Here is a 24,126-nt window from a genome sequence, read left to right as displayed (position 1 = left end):
TCCCCTCCCTAGAAAACCTCTATCCCTTACCCCCTTCTCCTTTGGGCTTTTATACAATTTTTTTTAATGTTAATCAAAAGCTTTATAAGTTTGGTAATGCTCAATCAGAAGTGTAACCCAATACCCTACCTAGATATATCAACTATCTTTGACTGGTGGAGACACATGAACATCTGCCTCCATGCCCCCACTCTCTTTCTCTCTCTTTGTCTCTCTCATCACCTAGCTTCTCCTCTCCTTCATCTTCTCCTCTCCTTACTCCATCTCTTCCTCTCAGTACTCCTTCCCCCTTAGTTCCTCCTACATATCACTCTTCCTGTTAAAATAAAACTTTTCTCTCAAAATATAATTAGAACATAATTATTCCTAATTGTACCAGTGAGGTACAAGATAGTCCTAATACCCAGTCCATCATTTTGTTGACTAACCAGAACCTCTGTCATCTCTCCTAAATAAAAGACTTAGTTCTGAACCTGGCTTTTTTTTTTTTCTTGGCTTTAGAATGAATGTCAGCTGAAAACCATCCTCTCAAATCTTTTCTCTCAAAGTAAATAGCCAGGATTGGCTGTGAGACTGTAAGTTTTCAACCCTGTCAGAAATCCAGGATGACTGAGTTAACTGAAATTATGGGAAGCACAAAGCATAGCTTCTAAAACTTAGCCAATTTATAGAGACCACTGAACACCTGGAAAGCCCCTATACTACTGAATGTTGGAGCATCAAATCATCAGCCTTCTGGCCCAGAATCATCTGACAGACCTTAGTGATGCAGAATTATTAAGGGCTGATTACTCTGTCTAGGCAGATATAATCAGTTGACTATTCTGCAAGTGTGTCCTTTTCTGGACAGTAATTTGTCTGTAGATGGAAAGAGGCAATTCTTGCTTAGTGGCTGTCACCGCACAACTGGAGTAACTCCGAGGATGCTCAATTTCTTCTTAGAATCCACGACAGGAAGCTGTCAGGAGCAGACAGGTCTCTAATCAAAATGAACATTAATATAGAAATATTTGTAACATCAATTCTATGGACTTATGACGTTTTTGAAAACCAACTATCCATGTAAGGTAACCTGGACAAAAGTCTGTTAACTCCTCTCAGCTATTTCTAAATAAAATATGGAAAACACCCTAACAATAAACTCAAAGCCATGAATTTGCTATAGTCCCTTAACTCATAGGCTAACCGTCCCAAATCAGTTAAAAAAGTTAAAGAAGGACTGGGTGTAAGCCTTGTATTCCTAAATGTGTTGTACAGGCACAATGCCTTTATGGCCTGATCTTGGACCATTTTACTCTGTGGGACAGAGTGTGGCCACTTCCTATTTGAGGGGTTTGACCCAGCCATTATGGCTGGTTGAGTGTTCTCTCGGTAGAGCCTGGCAGGTTCAGGGTCCTGGGGTGGAACCCTGCTACTCCTGTGCCTCTAGGGCTTATAGAAAGTTTAATGAGTTTTGTTAAGTTTATTCTCTATATTACCACTTTTCTGAAGTTCTAGAAATTTTCTGATTAAGATTTTGGTATCTTTTACGCATATCATATCATCTGCAAATAGGGCATTTTACTTATTCTTATTTTCTTATTGTTATCCCTCATTAATTGAGGGAAATCCTTCTTGACTTATTGCTCTCTAGATTTAATTGACTTACTATCTCTATTGATTTTTGATTGTGTTAGTTTGGGTCATCTCTTTATTTTAGTTAGTTGAGACAAAGGTCTATTGATTTTGTTTATTTTTCCCAAAGAACCAGGCCTTAGATTAGTTGATACTTTGTATTGTTTAATTGTTTCTACTTATTTTATTTCCCTCTGAGGAATCCTTTTAATGTATTCAGATGTCAGGTGTTGTGTTTTTATATTTGTTTATCTCTAGAATTTAAAAAAAAGTTCTTTCTTGTTTTATTTTTGATTAACTTATCGTCTTTTGGGGAATGGGGTGTTGTTATCTTAAAATTGCATCCTGCTGATTTGGGACATTGTTTTTCTTTTGGGAATCACCTAAAAATTGTGATTTGGGTCAGTCTTAAGAAAGCTAGTTGTAACATTTATTGTCCAGTCTTTGCATGCTGAGAGAGTTCAGGGCTTAACTGAAGTCCTGAGTGGAACAGTCTGTGATGCTCACTAATTGGGTCAGCAGCTTTCTTTGAATCTGTCCTGGATACAGAATTTTGAGGAAACAGCATTGAGGCAGTCTGAGGTAGGATCAGGCAGGATGCTTGAATATCTCAATGTCTCAGTATCCTTTTCAGTATCCTTAAGGTAATCTTGTCAGGGCTGCTTGTCTGATTGTTTTTCTCTATGAATATATAAGCGTTTAGAGTACATATTTTATGTATTTATACATGCATGGGATGTGAAGTGTTTAAAATCCAGCCTAAGATGATTCTCTTTTCTCTGTTTGAGCAGGTAAAGTATCTGTCCTTCTTTATAAGTTAGTATGGATTGTTTAACCATACTATAACATAAATTGTATCTAGGCCATTTGAAAGGATGGTATCATAAGTCTTGGGAATCTATAGCCAACGTGATTTATTGGCTGCACATAGCTGAAGTTTTGGCTCAAAACATTTTCATGTGTCAGCCAGTCTCAGAACTGTCCCCATGTCCCCATGGAGAAGGGTCAGCAAAACAAGCTATCTGTTTAGTTGGTTTTCATGGTTTTTTGTTTGATTATTGTTGTTTGTTTGTTTGTTTGTGCTTTGGTTTGTTTTTTTTTTATCTGTAGCCACAATCTCAGGGGTCTGAAGTCAAATCTGTCAGATCTGATTTTTTTTCAGTTTGGAAGGAATGTATAGCTTTTCTTTTCTATGGAAAAAATACAAAATCTCTCCCCCAAAGTATCACATTTCCTTCCTTCCATTCTGAGGTTAGGACATCCTTAATATAAGCAGGCTGCAGCCAGTCTTTCCATAGTTCATAGCTTAGCAGTTATGTTATTTGTCTCCTTGAGGCAGTCTGAGGTAGGATCAGGCAGGATGCCAGAATAAATACACCTCAGTGTCTCAGCATTCTTTAAAATTACACACACACACACACACACACACACACACACACACACACACACACAACTAAATTTAAGACTTAAATATTAATGTCAACAAAGCATTATTTAAACTCTCTATAGGTTTTCAACCCTGTCAGAAATCCAGAATGACTGAGTTAACTGAAATTATGGGAAGCACAAAGTATAGCTTCTAAAACTTAGCCAATTTATAGAGACCACTGAATACCTGGACAATCCCTATACTACAGAACATTGGAGCATCCAATCTTTAGCCTTCTGAATAAATCTTATTTGACATTTTTTCTTGTTTTCTTTGTTTTTATTATTGAATTATAATTATATATGTATGTGTGTATATTGCATATAGTTAGCATATACAGATTCTTTTTTTTTAGAGTAAAGACGTTTTTTCATCTTATATCTTACAGTACAGTATGAATGGTAGTCAGGACAGGAAATCAAACATGAATTTGGAGGCAGGCACTGGAGACAAGGTCATGAAGGAATAGAATCACTATCTTGTGCAGATTGATTTCTTATTCCAGCTGTTCAGGGATGGCACTTGTAATAGTAAATTATCAGTCAAGAAAATACTCAATGATCTTTTGCCTACTAGACAATCTGACAGAAACATTTTCTCAACTGAAGTTTGACTCCTGTTAGACTATATTTGATAAAAACAAAGAACAAAAGAAAGAAAGGAAGGAAGGAAGGAAGAAAGAAAGAAAGAAAGAAAGATAGATAGATAGATAGATAGATAGATAAATAGATAGATAGATAGATTTTCTCAGAGAACCAGCTCCTGGTTTTGTTGATTCTTTGTATAGTTTTTTCTGTTTCTACTTGGTTGATTTTAGTCTTGAGTTTGATTACCTCCTGCCATCTACTCCTCTTGTGTGTATTTGCTTCTTTTTGTTCTAGAGCTTTCAGGTGTGCTGTTAAGCAGCTAGTGTATGCTCTCTCAAGTTTCTTTTTCAAGGCACTCAGAGCTATGAGTTTTCCTCTTAGCACTGCTTTCATTGTGTCCCATAAGTTTGGATATGTTGTGCCTTCATTTTCATTAAATTCTAAAGGATAATAGACAGAAAACTCCAACATAAGGAGGGAAACTACACCCTAGAAAAAAGCAAGGAAGTAATCTTCCAACAAACCTAAAAGAAGACAGCCACACAAACATAATTCCACCTCTAACAACAAAAATAACAGGAAGTAACAATCACTATTCTTTAATATCTCTTAACATCAATGGATTCAATTCTCCAATAACAAAAACATAGACTAACAGAGTGGATATGTAAACAGGACCCAGCATTTTGCTACATACAGGAAATGCACCTGGGTGTCAAAGTCAGACACTACCTCAGAGTAAAGGGTTGGAAAAAAAATTTTCCAAGCAAATGGTTCCAAGAAACAAGCTGGAGTAGCCATTCTAATATTGAATAAAATCGACTTTCAACCAAAAGTTACCAAAAAAGATAAGGAAGGACGTTTCATACTCATCAAAGGAAAAATCCACCAAGAAGAATTCTTATTTCTCAACATCTATGCTCCAAATGCAAGAGCACCCAGATTCATTAAAGAAACTTTACTAAAGCTCAAAGCACACATTGCACGTCACACAATAATAGTTGGAGACTTCAACACCTCACTCTCATCAATGGACAGATCATGGAAACACAAACTAAAAAGAGACACAGTAAAACTAACAGAAGTGGTGGACCAAATGGTTTTAACAGATATCTATAGAACACTTCATCCTAAAACCTTCTTCTCAGCACCTCATGGTACTTTCTCCAAAACGGATCATGTAATTGGTCACAAAACCATCCTCAACTGATACAAGTAGATTGAAATAATCCCATGTATCCTATCAGTTCACCAGGGACTAAGGCTGGTCTTCAATAACAACAAAAACATCATAAAGCCCACATACACATGGAAGCTGAACAACGCTCTACTCAGTGATAACTTGGTCAAGGAAGACATAAAGGAATTAAGTACAGATTCTTTATATGATCTATTACACTTTTGCTTTACTCTGTACATCTGTTTCACTTTCTCTGTGGTGTCCTTTGAAGCATGAAAGTTTGTTACTTCCCTCCCTCCCTTCTTCCCTTCCTCTTTCCCTCCCTTTTTCCTTCCTTCTTTCTCTCTTTTTTTGTGGTGCTGGAGATGCAACCTACAGCCTCACAGATGCTAGGCAAGCACTCTGTCACAGAACTAAGCTACATCCCACACAGCCCTTCTGTTGTTACATGTTAAGCTACATCCCACACAGCCCTTACATCCATAGCTAATGAGAAACTATATCCTAGATGTGTGCCTACTTTCTGATTACTTACAAGTGGGCAATCCATATCTGCAAACAGCCTCTTCTTTTTTTTTTCAAATAAACTTTTCTTTTTAATTTATAAGTATGGGTGTTTGTCTTGCATGTATGTCTGTGTCCTGCTTGTATACAAATATCTATGGAGGTCAGAAGAGGGCCCTGGATCCACTAGAACTGGAGTTGTGAACTATCATGTAGTGCTGGGAATTGAACTCAGGTCCTCCAGAAGAGCAGCAAGTGCTCTTAACTGCTGAGCCATCTCTCCAGCCTTCTGTAGATAAAGTCTTAACATAGCATACTCATTGGCTTGCCCTGAGTAATACCAAATATCCAGGTTGAATAGCTATGGGAAACTATGTGGACCCAAGCACAAAATATTACTATCTGTATTTAGGATGATGTTTGCTGGTTAGTGTCTGTATAGTAACTGATAGGTAACACAAAATTATTATTTTTAAAAAAACGTTTTTGGCTAAGCCAGCAGCAATTTATTCTCAAGGTCATAGGTATCTTGGTTCAAAGGCCTAGTAGCAATTTGGCTTGAGGTCAGAGCAAGCAACCTCTGAGGATGTGTCTCAGGAGTTCTTACAATTATCTGCTCTTGGAAGATGTAGTTTTAAGCAATTCTTCTGTCACAACAATATATCTGTCACCTTCAATATATATGTCAATATATATGTGTCACCTTCTTTGTGGCCTGTCCATAACTTTAAAGGATTCCTTACCCCAGTGTTCCTACAATGACCTACGCTTCCTCCATTCCTACTCCGACATAGAATAATATCTCCCCCCAAGATAGTTTTTAAAATATATATATAATTAAATTTATTGAGAAGATCTTTGTAAAATGACCATGAGTCCCTTACATGGATTGTATGGGATAAACACAGTGTTTCCTAAGAATCAAACATATCTATGTGTGAAACTGAAAAAGCAAGACACACATACAAATTGACATAGAACTAGTGTTTTATTTGTAAGTAAAGGGGGAAAAAACCCCAACAGTCCTGCTAGTGCACAAAGAGACTGGCATGAGAAAAGATACTATGGAAAAGCCAGAATTTGTTTTAAATGACTGATAGATACCATGAGGATGGAAAATTCTGTTGTTGTTGTTGTTTTCCTTTGAGTTCAGCTTTTTTGTTCCTTTGTTTTGTTTTGAGACAGAGTTTCTCTGTGTAGCTTCGGCTGTCCTGGAATTCACTCTGTAGTCCAGACTGGCCTCTCAGATATCCTCCTGTCTATGCCTACTGAGTGCTTGAATTAAAGGTGCACACCACCACCACCTGGCATATGGAAAATTCTTGAGTGACAGAATTTGATTTTTTAGTGAAATATGCTGAGTGAAGTTTATCCCATTCAATCCAACTAGCCTAAAACACATTTACTCAGTTGCTGACAAATGTATATATGCATATGAATCTAGGTTTTACATGTTACATAATTCATTAATAGAAAGTAAAATTCAAGATCATGTTCTCTTTAAGGCTAACTGTCAACTTCCAGAAACTGCTTTCATCATAAACGAGCTTTCTGACATCTTTAACTTCAATACAGGAGAAATAAAAATACTGAATAACAATCTGGTAAGTATAACATATCGCCCTGTAAGAATGTTCATGACTGAAAGCAGGACATGTTAGCAACTGTGTCATCCCTACATCACAAAATGTCCTTATTACAATACTAAATTTGCTAAATTGCATGCCATTGAAAACTTAAACACTTTGCTCATGAAACAAATTTATTTTTGTTGTAAAATTATCTCTAAGGGCTCATTTCGCTCATTTGCTAGAGTACTTACTTAGAACAAATGAGGCCTGAGTTCTTGATCCCTAGTACTGCATAGGCCAGGTATGGCAGTGAGTGCCTATAACCTTTATACTTTGGTGAAGGGTAGAGGATCAGAAGTGCAAGGTCAGGGCTGGAGAGATGGCTCTACGGTTAAAAGAACTGGATGTTCTTCCAGAGAACCTGGTTCCATTCCTAGAATCCATATGGTAGTTCACAACTGTCCGCAACTCTAGTTCAATAAGATCAGATATCATCTTCTGGCATCTTTAAACATTGTAGACACTGCATGCATGTCATACACAGGCACACATGCAAAAATAAAAACCCATATATTTAAACGATAAAATAATTTAAAATTTTAAAAATAATTTTTAAAAAAGAAGTGCAAGGTCATTCTCTGGGACATAGTGAATTTGAGGTCAACCTAGGATATATGACATTTTGTCTCAAAAACAAAGAAGGAAAGACAGACAGATGACAGAAGGAAGAGGAGATGTTGTAGTAGATTCAAAAAAATCCTAGCAGTAAATATAATGATGAAGTTATGAAAGAAATGAATGTTATTTTTTCATTGTCAAAATTGTTGTTTGCTTCTTTTTTCTTTTTTAGTTGTCTACACAACCCTTTGATATCTTTATTTTCCGTGATTTTCTGTTTATCTTTGATTTGCCATCCAAAATTAAATTTATGCAACATGACTCATCTGTAAAACTGTGGGTATGTATGTTTTCTGTTACTATGCCAAAATAACTGAGGCTATATCCTTTATAAAGAGATTTATTTAACTTAAATGTTTACTGACATGATGTAGGAATCCTGATAGGCCTGTTCTTATTTCTTCACTACCCTGTCTCCTACCACCGGCATTAAAACATGAGGAGAACCACAAAAGGACTTTGCCATGTGTCAAAAGGGCCAGTTGCATTGGATGGCCTCACTTTATAACAACCTGTTCTCACAGGAAATAACCCACTCTGTGAGGCTCATATATGACACTCTGTGAGGATATATGACATTTTGTCTCAAAAACAAAGAAGGAAAGACAGACAGATGACAGAAGGAAGAGGAGATGTTGTTGTAGTAGATTCAAAAAAAATCCTAGCAGTAAATATAGTGATGAAGTTATGAAAGAAATGAATGTTATTTTTTTATTGTCAAAATTGTTGTTTGCTTCTTTTTTCTTTTTTAGTTGTCTACACAACCCTTTGATATCTTTATTTTCCGTGATTTTCTGTTTATCTTTGATTTGCCATCCAAAATTAAATTTATGCAACATGACTCCAAGGGTCATGTACCATGACCTAATTATCTTCCAGGAGTTCCAAATTAAAAGTTATGACCACACTAAAGACAAACTTTCACATGAATGTTTGGAGACTCAGTCAAAGCCAATATGGGTAACCATTTTTTTGTGTGATGAAAAATTTAAAACATGTATAAACTAAAAATAGTGGTACCCTTTATCAAGACCCTCAGGTATAAACATTTTACCACATGTGTTGGTCTACCACTTTTGTTAATTTTTCAGTTACTACTAGTTCTTTCTTCTGAAGTATTTTAAGGCAAATGCCAGCTCAAATTTCTTTTCAGGATTAAATTCTTTAATGTGCTAATCTGGTAACCTCATTCCTCTGTGTGCTAGGCACCTCATTCTTCTGTGTTTGTCATCTCATGCTGCTTCCAGTTTAATATTTTTCTCACTCTTTTTTATTAAATGTTTTAATTTAACTTTAATAAATAATTTATTTATTTACATTCCAAAAGTTGCCCTCTTCCCAGTCTCCCTTCCCGAGTTCTTCACCCCTTCCCCCTCCCCCTGCCTCTGAGAGGGTGCTCCCCTACCTGCCCAGTTTCTCAGAACTTGGCTTATAAGTATAAACATATTTGAATACTATTTTGTTAATTCTTTGAGAATGTCATACAATGTATTTTGATCATATTAATTCCTCATCAAGCTCCTCCCAGATCCACCCTAACCCTCATTTAATGTTCTTTCTCTCCATTCCACCCTGTTTTTAATCCTTAGTCCAGTTAGTGTTGCCCATCTACCACTCCTGAGTTTTACAGTCTTACCACCCCTTCTCCTGTGAAGGTCCCTGAGCCGCAGGGAGATGGTGTGATATAGGCCCTATCACTGAAGACGCTGAATACTTGCCTCATAGAACATAGAGCAAATCAAGTAGGTACTGACTTGGAAGCTTCATTCCTATTGGATAGCTTTTATGGTCCTAGAAGGTGCTATGCACACTACCACAGGAGAAAAACAATAATCATCAGTCTGACCTAGAGATGAATCCTGCAAGATAACGGCTGTCCTGGCAAGATATGCCAAGTGCTGCTAGTGGCATGAGTGTATGGAAAAACACAACCATTTTTTTTGTTGTTGTTCAATTTAAAGCTCATTCTATGAGATTAAACCAATACCTTGCACCAGTGTCAGGACCGAGGAATTTGTGCCTCTAGGTAGTTTAGAGGCCCTAGAAGAGAACCTACTATTATTATTCTGCTAAATGGACATGGTATTAAAATAACTTCTAATGATTTATTGCTATAAACATAGATTATTAGTGAATTTCTCAAGCTCTAGTAAAGAAAGGTCTCCTTATAATACATAGCAGTTAGCACAGAGACCCATAACTGCTCAACATGCAAATAATGAGACTGCAGAATGCACAGGCCGAATATGACAGCTACCTCCTGTATCTAACACATACTTTGTAATTTTTAGAACTACTTTCTACTTTGACTGTTTTGTTCCTCTCTCGAAATTATATTACTAGCATACAGCATTTACATATCACAGTTGCATATCATATTTTGTCTAAGGAAAAATTGTATATATATTATATATAATGATTATGTATAACATGCAATTATATCATATATAATTATTATATATACATAATATTGTCCTAGACATTATACTAAAAATTATCCAAACTTGTTTTGATTGCTACAGCTTGTTTTCTAGGTCATTTCTCAGGAAGGGTTTATATTGACTTATGATATTTAGATGTTAATGATTTATTAGACTCCAGCATCATACACATTATTATATTTGTTATAAATCCAAACAACATTGGCCATTTATATAAAACAAAGAAGTCTAGGCTACCATGTCCACAAAAGAAGCCATTTTGACCACAAAGTATTTCCTTTTTATTCTGCATTAATTAGATATGACTTTGCCAGGGCACCATGCCATAAATTCCAGGGTTTTTACAATAAGAAATCATAACACAAGAAGCATAGTAGTAATATCATTCCAAGGATAAAGATTTATCCCTCTACTGTTACTAGTGTTGTGTTTTATAAAAATAGAAGAGTAGAGGGAGTAGAGGGTGGAGGCTGGCCAGGAACACAGGGAGGTGGGGGGAATGGGGAGAGAAGGGACAGAGAGGGTAAGAGAGTAAGAGAGAAAGAGAGAGAGGAGGGGGCAAACAGCCCTTTTCATAGTGATTCAGGCATACCCGGCTATTCCCAGGTAACTGTGGGTTGGAGCCTAGAAGGAATGCTAATAACTAGCTCCTTTTAATCACCATGTCATTAGTCAGTTTGACCAAGTCCTACCTATTTTCATCTGCCTGACATTCTGGCAAAGGGAAAAAGTAAAGCCTTTTCCTCCCAAATGAAACCTCCCCATAAAATTCCTTTAAGCAGTTCCTTCCCTGCGTAGTATTTTCCTGTATAGAAATGTGTGATCTATCATGTTAATGAGAAGATTTGTGAACTTTTACAAGTTTCAAAAAAGAAGGACTACGTGAGAGTGTTTCTAGTAGTAATTCTCCTGGTATATCTGGAACTTCATAGCTCTGTTCTCCAAAGGATTTGATGTATAAAGTCAAAACCGTAAGCTCCAAATTAACCTAACCAATTCAAATACAAAAGCGTAGGAAGGGAAGACACAGAGAACAGGCGGAGATAATGTGGACAGTAGGATAAGATGAAGATGCTTAAGCTAGGTCTTCACTGGGCATGAGAAATTTCTGCCTGCTATGGTCAATGGCCACTATGTGTCACTCAGAGCCATAGACAACATTGTCTAATAGTCAGTGTTGCTAAGCATCCGGAACTACAGACTCCCGAACACAGGAGTCAATGAAAAGCCCAAGGAATAACAGAACAATTCAGTAGAATTGTATAAATGTCTCAGTATGTGGTGGGGTTGTAGAGGTCTGGAGTAGGGGTTCCCCAGCCCAGAATAGAATACGCCTTACCTAAGATGGTAGAAAGCTTGTGTGAATAAGCACACCTGCCCTAGAAACCCGTTATCCATTAATCAAAGTATTGCTGTTGCAAATCAGACCGCAAGGGAACTATCTTGACTCATAATTCCTAAACATTGCTTTATTGTTTGTGTGATAGACCTGAAGCTCAGAGGTACAGAGAGGTTTAAATCAAGAGTAGTCAAGTCCAGTGCTGTATTTCTAATCCAAAGGAGTTTAGCAGAAACAAGACCAAGGCCTTGTTTCTGCTAAAGGAATATTGACAGCTTAAGACAGCTCTAGACACTCCTGTTTTAAATGGCCAGAACAACGCTCCAGAACAGTGTGGTTCCCTGAGACAGTTTTAGAGACTTCCAAAGTGGATGGTTATTATTTTCACGGAGGATCCTCTCAGAAAATGTCTTCCCTTTATCTTCTTCCTATTGGCGTCAGTTTTGCTCATCTGCCCCATGACCCTTAGAAGTCATTCTGAGGGTCATGCAACACTGGATTTCTGGTGGATTGTGCACTTAGCACGTTTGATGTCGGCATTGTGACTGCTATAGTAAGGAGTCGTAGACATTTTTAACTCCTTAACTGCTCATGGCCAGTTCCTTATTTTTGCACATGAACACTAGGTGCTACAACTTGTTTGATCCTGTAATCTTACAGTTTAATAACACCTTTCTCATATTATAAGTATATAGAGTGGTGGCAGCAAGATACAAAAGATATTTTTATTAGAACTATTCCATATAAATTAAGCCTGATGCTTTGTGCCTGTAATTCCAACACTCAGAAGGTTGACTGGGTGGGTGGCGGGGTTGGGGTGGGACATGGTGGCTGCATCTTTTGCAAGAGCAAAACCAAAAAAATAAACAATAAAGAAGTACTTAAAATTTTTTAGTGTAAAAAGGTGGGGAACCAGGTAGCCCAGACCAGCCTTGAATTTGAGTCTTGTATATATACCCAAGGTGGCCTTGAGTTTCTAAAAAGCCTTTTACGTTTATGTCTTGTACATGTATGTGCTGCCATCGACATATGGAGTTCAGAGGACAACTTGCTTGAGTCAGTTCTCTCCCTCCAGCATGTAGGTTCCCGAGAGGTATTGAGGTTAGCAGGCTAGGCAGGAAGCTCCTTTGCCCACTAAGCCATCTCAGGTCTTGAATTTTCGCTCCTCCAGCCTCCACCCCAGGGATTGAAGGCCTGCTCCATCATTCACACTTTTATCCCTGACAGTATTAAAGGGCCAAAAGATAATCAGCTAAAAAAATTTTTTTTTTCTAAAAGTCTGAAGCCATGGCATCTCCAGAAATGATGGGTTTCCAATTCTTTACACTGAAAGTCAGACGAAGTCATCTGGTGGAAGACACCTTGCGTCAATTAAGAATAGCTGAAGACTCTGACCTTAGGAAACCACTAACGGTAAAAAAAAAAAAAAAAAAAAAAAAAAAAAAAAAACAAACAAACAAAAAAAAAAAAAAAAAAAAAAAAACCACCTCACTGGGTCTCTTTCTTTCTTTCTCTCTTTCTTTTTGTGGGAAGGAACCTTCGTAATTAAGGAGCTGCATTCACAACCCAGTTTCCAGAAATTTCCCCTTTCCCTTGAGACAATACAATGTTTAATTACATAATTAGTTTCAGGTTAACTTATTGATGGTTATAATGAATCATTCCAATACTTAATGCCATAAAAATAACAATTTATTTAAAAATCTTCTAGTTCAGCTGAATTTCTGGGTGCCTTTTTTTTATGAATATGTGTTTGTATGTATGAGGCTAGGAATAGAACCAGAGTTTCCACACATGCTAAGCAAGTGCTTTACCATAAGCTACAGTCCCAGCCATACAAATTTTTGCTTGAGTTTGTTTACATATTCAAAAGTTAGGTGGGGATTGGCTATGCTATGATATACTGTCTGAGGACATTGGGTTACACTTTAATGTCCTTCCTTTGGGGACCAGCAAGCATATTCTTCTCAGAGAAGTGCTGGAAATGCAAGTTAGTAATCATTAAATATTGTTTGAGCTGAAGAAGACTCATGAATGAACCCAAGCCAAAGGCTGGGAAAATATACTAACCTCTTAATGAGAAACGTTGCAAAATCATATTCAAAATAATTCAATCAAGAAATAGTGAAGAACTGGGACAGTGCATGCACCCAACAGATAGCAAGTATAACATGCACATTTCCCCCACATTGTAGGTCTAGGCTCTGCAATAATAGGTTTCGATTCCAGCCGCTCTTCATTTAACCCTTTGTGTATGCCTGGTAGAGTGTTTACTGTGCAGCACCTCAGGTAATATTACATATAGAACAGAATACTGACAGATGCTGGGATAAGAGCTGGAGCCTGGAGTTCCAAAGGGAGTGGATTTTCCTGATACCAGCAGAGAGTGTGAGTGGTCAATTCCCAGAGAAAACAGATTCTGGAAGAGAGTACTCAAACCAGAAAGGGCTATTTCCCAGCATGTGATTCAAGTAGAAAATAAAGAAACAAGTTTATTTTAGAAACCAGACTGCCTTTGCATTTAGTTTTCTTATACTTTGTCTATGAGTAAGATATCAGTAGAAAATTCTTTTCTCTCCTGTATAACTCTCCTGTAAGGGAGATGTTAACTTCAAGATTTATACAAAATAGACTGCACATGACAAGACCATCTTTCCTAACCCTTGGCATCACTGTGAGTCCTGAGGAGGCCAAAGCATTTGATCAAACAGTAGCAGGTGTGGGCTCTCAGACAGCAAGAAGAGCAAAAACTGGGAAAATGAAGTGTGAGGACACGCATATTCAAAATACAAGACCTGGGAGTGGTACAATGCTTGCCTAGCGTGCCTGAGGACCCAGTGCAATCCCTAGCACCAAAAATCAGATATATAAATTAATGAAAGCAATTATGTTAGCTAGAAAAGGAATTGTCAGAATTGGCAGGGTAAAATCAAGTCAAATCCAGAGACACGGAGAACTATTAAAAAGAGAATCGAGTGTGTGTGTGTGTGTGTGTATTGTCTTTTTCGAAATGTGTAATACACACACACACGCACACGCACACGCACACGCACACTTAGCCCACTGGAAAGGATGCTTACTAGAAGTACTTTGAGTAGGGGCTGGAGAATACAAATGGCTGTTCATTAGAACCAAGGTTGCTCAATCTGAAAGCTACTATGAAGACAGAGAGGTGGAATAACTTGAGAATTTCATGGCTCATGGGTTTAAGGCATATCAAATTTTATATCAAGATATTGTTCCTTTTCCAGTGGTTAAGTGTCAATCTAAAGGATCTACTCACTGTTTTACCAAGCTGAGAATAAATAGGCTCCTGGCTTTCACTGCTTGGCAGCAGACTGAGGGAAGACAGAGTGTGAGAAGGAAAAGAGCTGGGTGGATCTTGCATTGTAGTGAGCTCAAGAAGCCAGAACAGGCTGAAGACGTTTGCATAAAGAGCAGAGAGCTATATTTTAAATAAGCGCCTTGAAATTTTCTTTCTTTAGGTTGAATTTATTAAAGAAATTCGTCCTGAGGGTGGGGGAGTGAGTTCTGAGTTCTTCCACTGTATATTTGAAGAGATGACAGATGCCAAATATGAAATGTTCATGTATCCTGAAGATGGTTCCAGCATGTGGTTTCCAGTCAATGTAAGCCCTGGCTTTCTCATGAAACACATTACATGCTGCAATATGCAAGCCATCGTGTAAACTCAAGACTGTACAGCCTGGCTCCTCTATTTTGAGTAATACCACATCACCCATGGAGCAGCAGCTGAACTATGGCATGATCAGGCCGTTTGTAGAAAACCATGTCCTGGCATGTGTCCTTAATGTTTAGACTTATAATGCAGAATGTTTCAAATTAGTAGAGAGAAACTGTTGGTAAACCAATAGAGACTAGTAATTCTGAAATGTTGGTTGATTCCTTTGACTATAATTTTTTTCATTTTTATCTTTTTATAAGTTGTCTTATTCAGTGTTATTCTAAACTAGCCTTGAACTCCAATTCTGCCTCCACCTTCTAAATGCTTGGATTGTAGGAGTGCACCACACTCAGCAAACTGTCACTCTTAAGCACATTCATACAGTTCTGTCCAGTAGAACACACACACACACACACACACACACACACAATTTTATTTTAATTTGTATATGGCTTGATAAAACAGCAAACTTGAGTTGAACCAGAATACATATTACATATTATGAGATGGAAAACTGACTGGGAGAGGCGTTTGCAGATTGTTTGTGTTGCAGGAGAAATCGGGTAGGGCGAGTTGGGACACATCCTGTACGTCACTGAACCTGCTAATGCCCAGAAAGGAACTGGAGCAGGTATCCTGAAATGTCACACTAGGAAAGCTTCCTCCCTGGGCTGCGGTTTTGGTCTGGAAAGTTTTTGTTGTTTTGATTTGGTTTCTCTAATGAGGACTACAAGATGCAGTGAAGAAAAGTGAGGGCAGCCTCCTTGGTCTGTTTTTGTTACTTTGTCAAGGAGCTCAGAGGTCGAAGTCCAAGGGCCTGGTGCCTGGCCTCAGCTCTCAAGAGGTTTCCTGTCACAAGGCATCCTAACAGGATCGTCTGCAGGCAAAGAGTCTACATTGTAAGACAGGATGCCAGAGTGGCCCCAAAGCGCCACTCCAGTGGTAAGCTCCATGTGGGGCTGCATTGCCAAGTGGCACCACCATTCCCGGAACACTCATCTGGCATTCATTCTGCTACATTGAAATCTTGCTACGGAACAACTGTCCTTCATTGTCACCTGTCTCCATGAACTGGAAGGCCAGGACCTTAAAATTCCAAAGGAAAATTTATAATTCCACCTGAGCATGTCTCTACATTTCAGAAATACTATCAGTAACCAAAGATTCATTTACTTAATGTTCTGTATTGTTAATTTATATTGAAAATTATGCAAAAACCTGGGCATGGCAGCACATGGCTATAATCCCTCATTTAAAAGGTACAGGCAAGAGGAGTTCAAGGTTACCCTCAGCTACACAGTTAGTTTTGAGAACTATCAAAAGGAAGTTTGCTCAGTGTGTCTCAAGCAAACAAACGAACAAATAAGCATAAAGAATAGGAAGAACATTATGGAAGAAATTTAAAATGTATTATAACTTATTTAAAAAGTCTGGATTTTTTTATTCTTTTGAAACCCAGTTTTTATCTAACTTGTGATATTAGTTAGAAAAGGGAGCTAAAATCTGTTCTTTTTTGGTCTAATTGTAACTTTGTATAACTGATTATTTATAATAGCTTAGGAACTTTTTTCAAATTTGTTTTCCAGCCCAAGTTTGAGAAGAGAAACTATTTCCTATTTGGGATCTTATGTGGACTCGCCTTACATAATTTAAAGGTTATCAACCTTCCTTTCCCACTGGCTTTATATAAAAAACTTTTGAACCAAAAGCCATCCTTGGAAGACTTAAAAGAACTTAGTCTTCCTTTGGGGAAGTAAGTACATATATTTGTTTTATGAAAGCAGCATTAAGTCTCATCTTTTTAAGTATAAATAATATCACACATGACACAGGTAAGGCTTTCAATTTTAATACTGTGTGTTCTGTAGATGGGCTTCCATTAGTAACAAATAGAGTAAGCCATCAGAAATGAAGAAAAATCAGATGTTCCTCTGATAAAAGAACTAATATAATAAAGAGTTTGAACCTGGGCTCTTTATCAAGGTAGAAAGTTCTTAGGGGAGTTCTCAGGATGAACATCCTACAAATATATATAATGCTATAAGTGCATACACCTATATAGATATGGCCTACAAATGTGTGCAATGTATAAGTGCATTTATATGTAGCTTATAAACAGATGCAGTGCTATACTTACAAGTATATGCAATGTGGTTTATAAGTAAATTAGTGCTATAAGTGCATATATGTATAGATAGATATGATTTATAAATAGTGTTATAAGTTCATATATATATACATATGATTTATAATAAATATAATGTGATAAGTACATGTACATAGATGTGGTTTATAAATGGATATAGTGATATAAGTCTGTATATATACAGAGATAATGATTATAAATATAGTGTGATAGATAGATATGATTTGTAAAAATATAGTACAATGACTATGTTTATAGAGATTTACTTTATAAATAGATACAGTGTTATAAGTGCATGTATATAGATATGGTTTATTAATATAGTACATTTATACAGTTTATAAATTGATTTAGTACCATAAATGTATGTACATGTGGTTTATAAACATATAGTGCCATAGGTAAATATGTATATGGTTTACCCAAAACTAAAAGCATGTTCAAGTTCACTAGGGACTAGGTAGATATACATAAAATGCCTTTTGTCTGCCACAAGTTTTTCTCAGAGTATTGATAGCAAATTGAATGAAATGAGTCCTTTTATTTTCACTGTCCATTAGTGGTAGATTTTTATTAAGGAGGAGTTTCTCAAGAGTGGCAATTTTGACATTTTGGCCTTTTCTGTTTTGAATTTTTTGACTGGGGATCTGACCCTGGGCTCCTCCCTCTTAAACAAGAGCATCTACTGAGCCATAACCACAGGCATGTGGTTGTTTTAACTCTCTTTGTGGCAGGTTGTTCAGGGCATGTGATGCATTCAATAGTCACTAGATGACAACCTTTAACCGTGACAACCAAAGACACCCCTGGACTTTGCAGAATAAATCCTCTCTGCTTTAGAATCTTGTCTGCATAATCATCCTCACAATACTCAGCACTATAATGAGGTAGAGTGGACTAACAAATCAAATTCTAAATCAAGATCATTCTAGGAAGAGAAGTGGGAAGGAGTAGGAGACAAAATTCATACTAAATTTTGTTCATGTCTGTTTTACTTAATTTTCCCCATTGAATGATTATTACTTTGAAATTTTATTGTGTCAAATATATCATTTTAAATCAATTTTTCAATAGGAATTTGCAAGAAGTTCTAAATTGTGAGGCTGGTGATATTGAAGAACTTCAGATGTATTTTTCTGTGAGTAGCAAGAAATCTAGATTATAGGTTGGCTTTAATCAGTTTTTGTTGTATGTATATATATATGTATGTATGTTTGTATGTTTTAGTGTCACAAGGAGTTGCTAGAGATTGCACTTATGCCAATAAAGTATTATACAATTAAGATAGATCTCCAGCCATTATCTATTACTTTAAAATAATTTTATTATGGAACCTTTAATATGAAATATCAATATGCTTAAAGATAATTAATTTCTGTAAAATTTTAGGGAAGATGTATGCATAATAATGACAGATTCATGTTCATGTTTATCAATTGATTATTTTTTGGTTACAGATATACTGGGATCAAAAAGATGTTGATTTAATTCCAAATGGGATCTCTGTGCCTGTGAACGAAGCCAACAAGTATGTTTAGAGACCCAAAATATCTATTTTGAATAGGCATAAAATGTTTGTATTGATACAATTTGAAGTATTGAGCTTCTTGGATGTTCGGTTTAGATTTTTTTATTTTTAGAATGCTAAACATGTAGGAGAAGAGAAGAAATGATTCAAGAATAAATATTTCTGTCCTCTTTTTAGTCCCTATTCTATGCCACACTGTATTATAGATATTGGTTTTAGAAGCATGCAAAAGGTGAAATACGTAACTTATATCCTAGTGGTCAGAAAGCTGATACCCAAATAGACGATCATGTAATGTATCAAATAAACCAGTTGGTACCAGTTTATGGGATCTGACTGTAAAATTTTCATCAGTGTTCAAAGGTTATTATTTAAAGTATTAGTAATTTGAAGTCAGCCATGGCAGAAACATTTAGATCATAAACATTGGCAAATGATCCAAATTAGGTTTTCCTTCCTGTCTTTCCTATTTCCCCTCCCTCTGCCCTTTCTCTGTATTTCTCTTCCTTTCTGTCTCCTTACATCCCACCCTTTCTTTCCTTCCTTTTGGGAACTGACTGTTACACTGGCAGCACACGATTGGTTATAGGGAGGACAGGGAGAAGTGGTTCATAGTTACCAAAAGCTGTTTAAAGGAGGGGTGGGGAGTGGGGGTGGACATGTTTCTAAATGGCTACTCCACTTAGTTCACTTTCCATTACTATAATGAAATATCAAACACTGGAAAACTTTATAAGGAAAAGGTTTTATTTATGTCACAGTTCTGGAAATTAAAGGACCATATCTGTGGGTCACCTTCTTGCTAGCTTCATCTTGAGTGTGAGAGGGCAGCACCTGACAGACATAAAGAGTGTGATGAATGTGTGTCTCTTTTCATCTTCCTCCCTTACTTGGTAAGGCTACCAGAGTTCATGTAACTGTAATCCCTCTCCAAAGGTCCCACCATGAACACTATCATTTGATCAAGTTTCTACCTTCTTAATACCCAATGGGAGAAATAAATTTCACTGCATATATGCTTGGGACAGAGTCACACGGTATCACTTACTAATCTATCATATTATGTATCACTAATCTATCATATTATGGAAAGTGCATCCTATAATGCAAGGCCAGCCGTGCAGAACTTATTTTCACAAAGTGATCCACTAAAAGAGAGGTGGGGGGGGGGGGAGGTGTTGGGGAGGGGGAGAACAGAAGAGCCAGCTCTGAGAATTTCATTTTCATAGGAAAATCTGATGATTGCATAGCAATTGCCAGGAAAGAGGAAGCATGTTTCCCCGTGTTTCCTGTGATGTGAAAGCATATGACATTCCATAGTCACCATACTCCATAAATTTTGGATTTTTACCATTCTTTAGCTATATATGATACAATACATTCTTTTGATGCTGGAGAGCAGCTAGTGAGGAAAAATGGCTAAGCTACGATATTTGGTAGGTCAGATGTGTTAAAATGCATTTTCCATGTATAACGAGCTTACTGGGACAAATCCCTGTTCAAAGTCAAATGTTCAGATTGGAGTATAATTGCTGCTTACAATAAGGAAAATGGGAAGACCCTACAGTCTGAGTCCTTCTCCTATATTCCCTAAGGACCTTTTTTTCTAGTTAGCCAGGTTTTCATTTTCCTATCTTGTTATAGACTTGTGGGCTATACAGAAGATAAACTTTTCTTTCTCGATAGAGTAAAAAGAGAAAAATAGTATTTTAGTCATGGATAAGGCACATCATTGGTATTTTATTTTTCTTCCCTCAAGGAGAGACTATGTGTCTAAGTATGTTGATTACATTTTTAACATCTCTATAAGGACAATTTATGAAGAATTTCATAGAGGATTTTACAAAGTGTGTAACTGGGATATAATTAGGCATTTCCAGCCTGAAGAACTAATGTCAGCAATAATTGGAAATGCTAATTGTGACTGGAAACAATTTGAAAATGTAAGTGCTAACCCAAGTACCCTCTAACTTTTCCAAATAACTGATACATATCTCGTCTAAAAATTTCTCTAACTCTTTTTTTCTCTTGTTCTCAAGAATTCAAAGTATCAAAATGGATATGACAAATCACACCGAACTATCCTGCTGTTTTGGAAGGCTTTCCATGAATTAACTCTGGATGAAAAGAGAAAATTTCTCTGTAAGTACTACAATAGATATCCAGTCTTTATGTAATAGATCATTTTAATGACAAGGCACATATATTTGTGGAGCACAAACCCCCAAAGCCTTGACTTTTCTAGGCTTTCCCTGCCCCTGCTTCTGTGCAGTTTTTCTGCACAAAAAGTGTACTCAATATTTATTAAATGTGATCATTCATTCTTCTTATGTATCTTGAAAATTTCTAGATGAAAATTCTTAACAAAATTGTATTGCTTTCTAGTGTTTCTCACAGGATGTGATAAGCTACATGTTAAAGGCCTACAGAATGAAGGGATAGTATTTCGGTGTCCTGAAGGCTTCAGTGAAAAAGATAACCCAAGATCATTGACATGTCACCGTATTCTAGACCTGCCTAAATATTCCTCAATGAGAAGGATGAAGGAAGCACTTCAGGTTGCAATCAACAATAACAAGAGATTTGTCTCATGAGTGAAGCAGCAACATTCACCTCCCTAGCAGTCGCAGGCTCAGGAATGAGGTTTTTCACTTTGGGGTTCTTCTGTCTTTCCTTAATCTAAGTAGGGACAGGAGGTTAAAAGATTTTTACTTTAGAGATAAATAAGTTATAAGTTAATATTTTTAGTGAAAAAATTCTGTAAAACATTAGCTGTATTCCTTTTTTATTAGCTGCATTCCTAACCTTGCTATTTTAGAATGTTTGTTTTCACTGAAATATTTTCTGAACAATAATGTTCATTTAATAATATACTAAGTATTTAAAATGTTCAATATTGGTGGCTAAGGAAAGAGCTCAGTGGTTAAGATCACTGGCTGCTCTTCCAGAGGACCAAGGCTCAATTCCCAGCACCAACATGGCTGCTCACATCCTGTCTGTAACTTAAGTTCTGGAGGATCCAACACCCTCCTCTAGTTTCCAAGACACTTCATGGATATGGTACACAGACATGCATGCTAAAAAACACTTATACACCTAAATTAAAATAAAATAAAAATAAATAAAATAGTATTTATTTAGAGTGTTATTGTAACAATAATAAACTATTAGTTTGAAATTATTAAGAAACCAAGTTTGGAAAAAATAAGAAAAAGTATACACTGCTTTCAACATGTTTTTGAATCATATAGATGTATATTTTGTATTAAGGAATATATTTAGAGTTGTGATTTTAGAAAATGCTAAATGATTTATTTTCAACTTCCAAGTGTTGGCGTTTATTACTCTTCAAAGATACTTATACTTAGTACAGTGTTCCAAAATACACTCTAAATATAGATACTGTGATTTTAGTCAAATACTGAACACAGTTAGGAACTTGCACCTACTTGTGGCTGGCAAAATGTGAAGCAGTTGAAATATGTCTTCTTATGATGCTATAGAGTAAATTAATAAAGCAACATAACTGCTATGGGAAATAACCAACACATCTCGTATACTAGTTCTACCTAATGTTAAAACTTAAACTGCATTCTACTGCTTTGAAATGATTTCATAAACTCACATAATTGGTCGTAAGAATGACATATAAGCTGCTGTGACAAGCACTCACTATAAAAGTTCCATTTCTATAAAGATGTTGTATCATTATAGACTTCTCAGACTTCACATGTAAGGTGTTTACTGGACTCCAAAGTAACCAAATAAACTAATTAAAAACAGATTGTTTAAAGATAATAAAATGATTGTCATCAATTGCAACAACAAAAACAAATGAATCATTAGAAAAGGGAATACTCCTCAGTTAGTTCTCTGGTCCCAACATTGCTCCAGTACCAGACAAAGATGTCACAGAGAAAGGAAACCATAGATATCTTATATAAACAGACATCAAAATCCTTTGTTACATTTTAATATACTTAGAACATCTAATAAAATGCAGAGAGGATAATGCTTCACAACCAAGTAGGAATTAACCCAAAGATGCACTTAAAAATCATCTCAACAGATTAATAGGAAAGAATGCCCATATAATACCTCAGAATAGGTAGAAAAGTAACTGAGCAAAATTTAGCAGCTAGTCATGTATGAGAAAGCAAACAAGGCCTAAAGGAAACTGCCAATTTGACAAAACCTAGATACACTTGACTTCTTAATGGCAAAAGACTAAATGCTGCCCACTGCCAAAGAGATGGGAAGTCATATCATATCCATGTAACATTATATTCAGGATATGAATTCATATTATAAATAATGACAATAAAAGACATTAATTCAAAACCAAATAACAAAATGCCTTATTTTTAGATTACATTAATTATGTAGAAGAGTCTATTAAAAAGCACATTAAGTAAATATAGAAAGAGCTCAGGGCTCAAGATCACAGACACACAGTGAATTGGAAAAACATTGTCATCTACAATATAAAAAATATTAAATAACAGAGGGTAATTTTAATGTTTTTAAATATTTTACAATGAAACTATATTGTTTAAAGAAACTAAAAAAGTCATAAATTAATACATGTAGAAATGTCAGATTTACTGATAGCAACATTGCCATTTTTCCAAGGTTTGTGTGTATGTGTGTGTTTGTGTGTATGTAGGGTATGCATTTGTGTGTGTATCTTTGTCTGTGTGTGTATATTTGTGCATGTCTGTGTCTCTGTGTATATGATATGTGTTTGTGTGTGTATTTTTGCGTGTGTGTATGGTGTGTATGTGTGCATGTCTGTATCTCAGTATGTGTGTCTGTGTCTATATTTTTGTGTATATTGTGTATTTTCTATGTGTGTGTGGTGTGACTGTCTATGTCTGTGTATGAGACTTACTGTGCTGCTTACTGTTTGGAGAGGTTGTTTGGTCTTAGACCTAGAAAAGCTGAGACTACTGACTAGCACATGTAGTCAAATGATCATTTAATTTCAGCAGTTTATTCTGTTTATTCAATTTATTACGCAAAGGGTTCAGAATAGCTGAGGCAAAGTTTTAAAAAGCGATGAATGGTGAAGGGTATGGTTGTTTGAATGAGAATGGTCCAATATGCTAAGATATTTAAATACTTGGTTCCCGGTTGGTGGCCCTGGGTGGGTAGGTTTAGAAGGTTTGGCCTTGCTGGAGGAAGTGCATCACTGGGGGTGGACTTTAGTGTTTCAAAAGCTATGCACCATTCCCAGTTTGCATGGTCTGCTTCATGCTTATAGATCAAGGTCTAAGCTTGCAGCTGCAGCCACCATGCTTGCCTGCACTTCTGCCACACTTCCCCACTGTGATTGTGATGGACTCTTATCCCTCTGGACCTAAAGCTCCAAATAAATGTCCCTTCTATAAGATGCCTTGTTTATGATGTTTTATTATAGCAATA

At 36.5% G+C, this 24,126-nt stretch overlaps 1 protein-coding gene across 5 annotated transcripts in view; it reads left to right on the top strand.

Annotated features, from left to right (window-relative positions):
• The window catches only part of Herc6 (HECT and RLD domain containing E3 ubiquitin protein ligase family member 6), a 76,006-nt gene extending 53,522 nt beyond the window's left edge, over window positions 1-22,484 (top strand). For 2 of the 5 annotated variants that reach the window (XM_076932147.1, XM_034499392.2), the window contains exons 14-23: window positions 6,820-6,918; window positions 7,736-7,843; window positions 12,622-12,756; window positions 14,829-14,972; window positions 16,615-16,781; window positions 18,249-18,312; window positions 18,632-18,702; window positions 20,462-20,645; window positions 20,742-20,844; window positions 21,088-22,484. In XM_076932147.1, the coding sequence (XP_076788262.1) occupies window positions 6,820-6,918; window positions 7,736-7,843; window positions 12,622-12,756; window positions 14,829-14,972; window positions 16,615-16,781; window positions 18,249-18,312; window positions 18,632-18,702; window positions 20,462-20,645; window positions 20,742-20,844; window positions 21,088-21,296 (1,284 nt within the window). In that variant the 3' untranslated portion in view covers window positions 21,297-22,484. Of the gene's footprint in view, window positions 1-6,819; window positions 6,919-7,735; window positions 7,844-12,621; window positions 12,757-14,828; window positions 14,973-16,614; window positions 16,782-18,248; window positions 18,313-18,631; window positions 18,703-20,461; window positions 20,646-20,741; window positions 20,845-21,087 lie in introns of those variants that run through there. The other 3 variants (XM_076932149.1, XM_076932148.1, XM_076932150.1) reach the window with 3 other exon arrangements.
• The last annotated feature ends 1,642 nt before the right edge of the window (window positions 22,485-24,126 follow it).

Source organism: Arvicanthis niloticus, chromosome 4 (genome assembly GCF_011762505.2).
Source record: "Arvicanthis niloticus isolate mArvNil1 chromosome 4, mArvNil1.pat.X, whole genome shotgun sequence".
In the NCBI taxonomy this organism is placed as follows: Eukaryota; Metazoa; Chordata; class Mammalia; order Rodentia; family Muridae; genus Arvicanthis; species Arvicanthis niloticus.
Note: the sequence above shows the minus strand (reverse complement) of the source record. Positions and strands in the feature narration are given on the sequence as shown.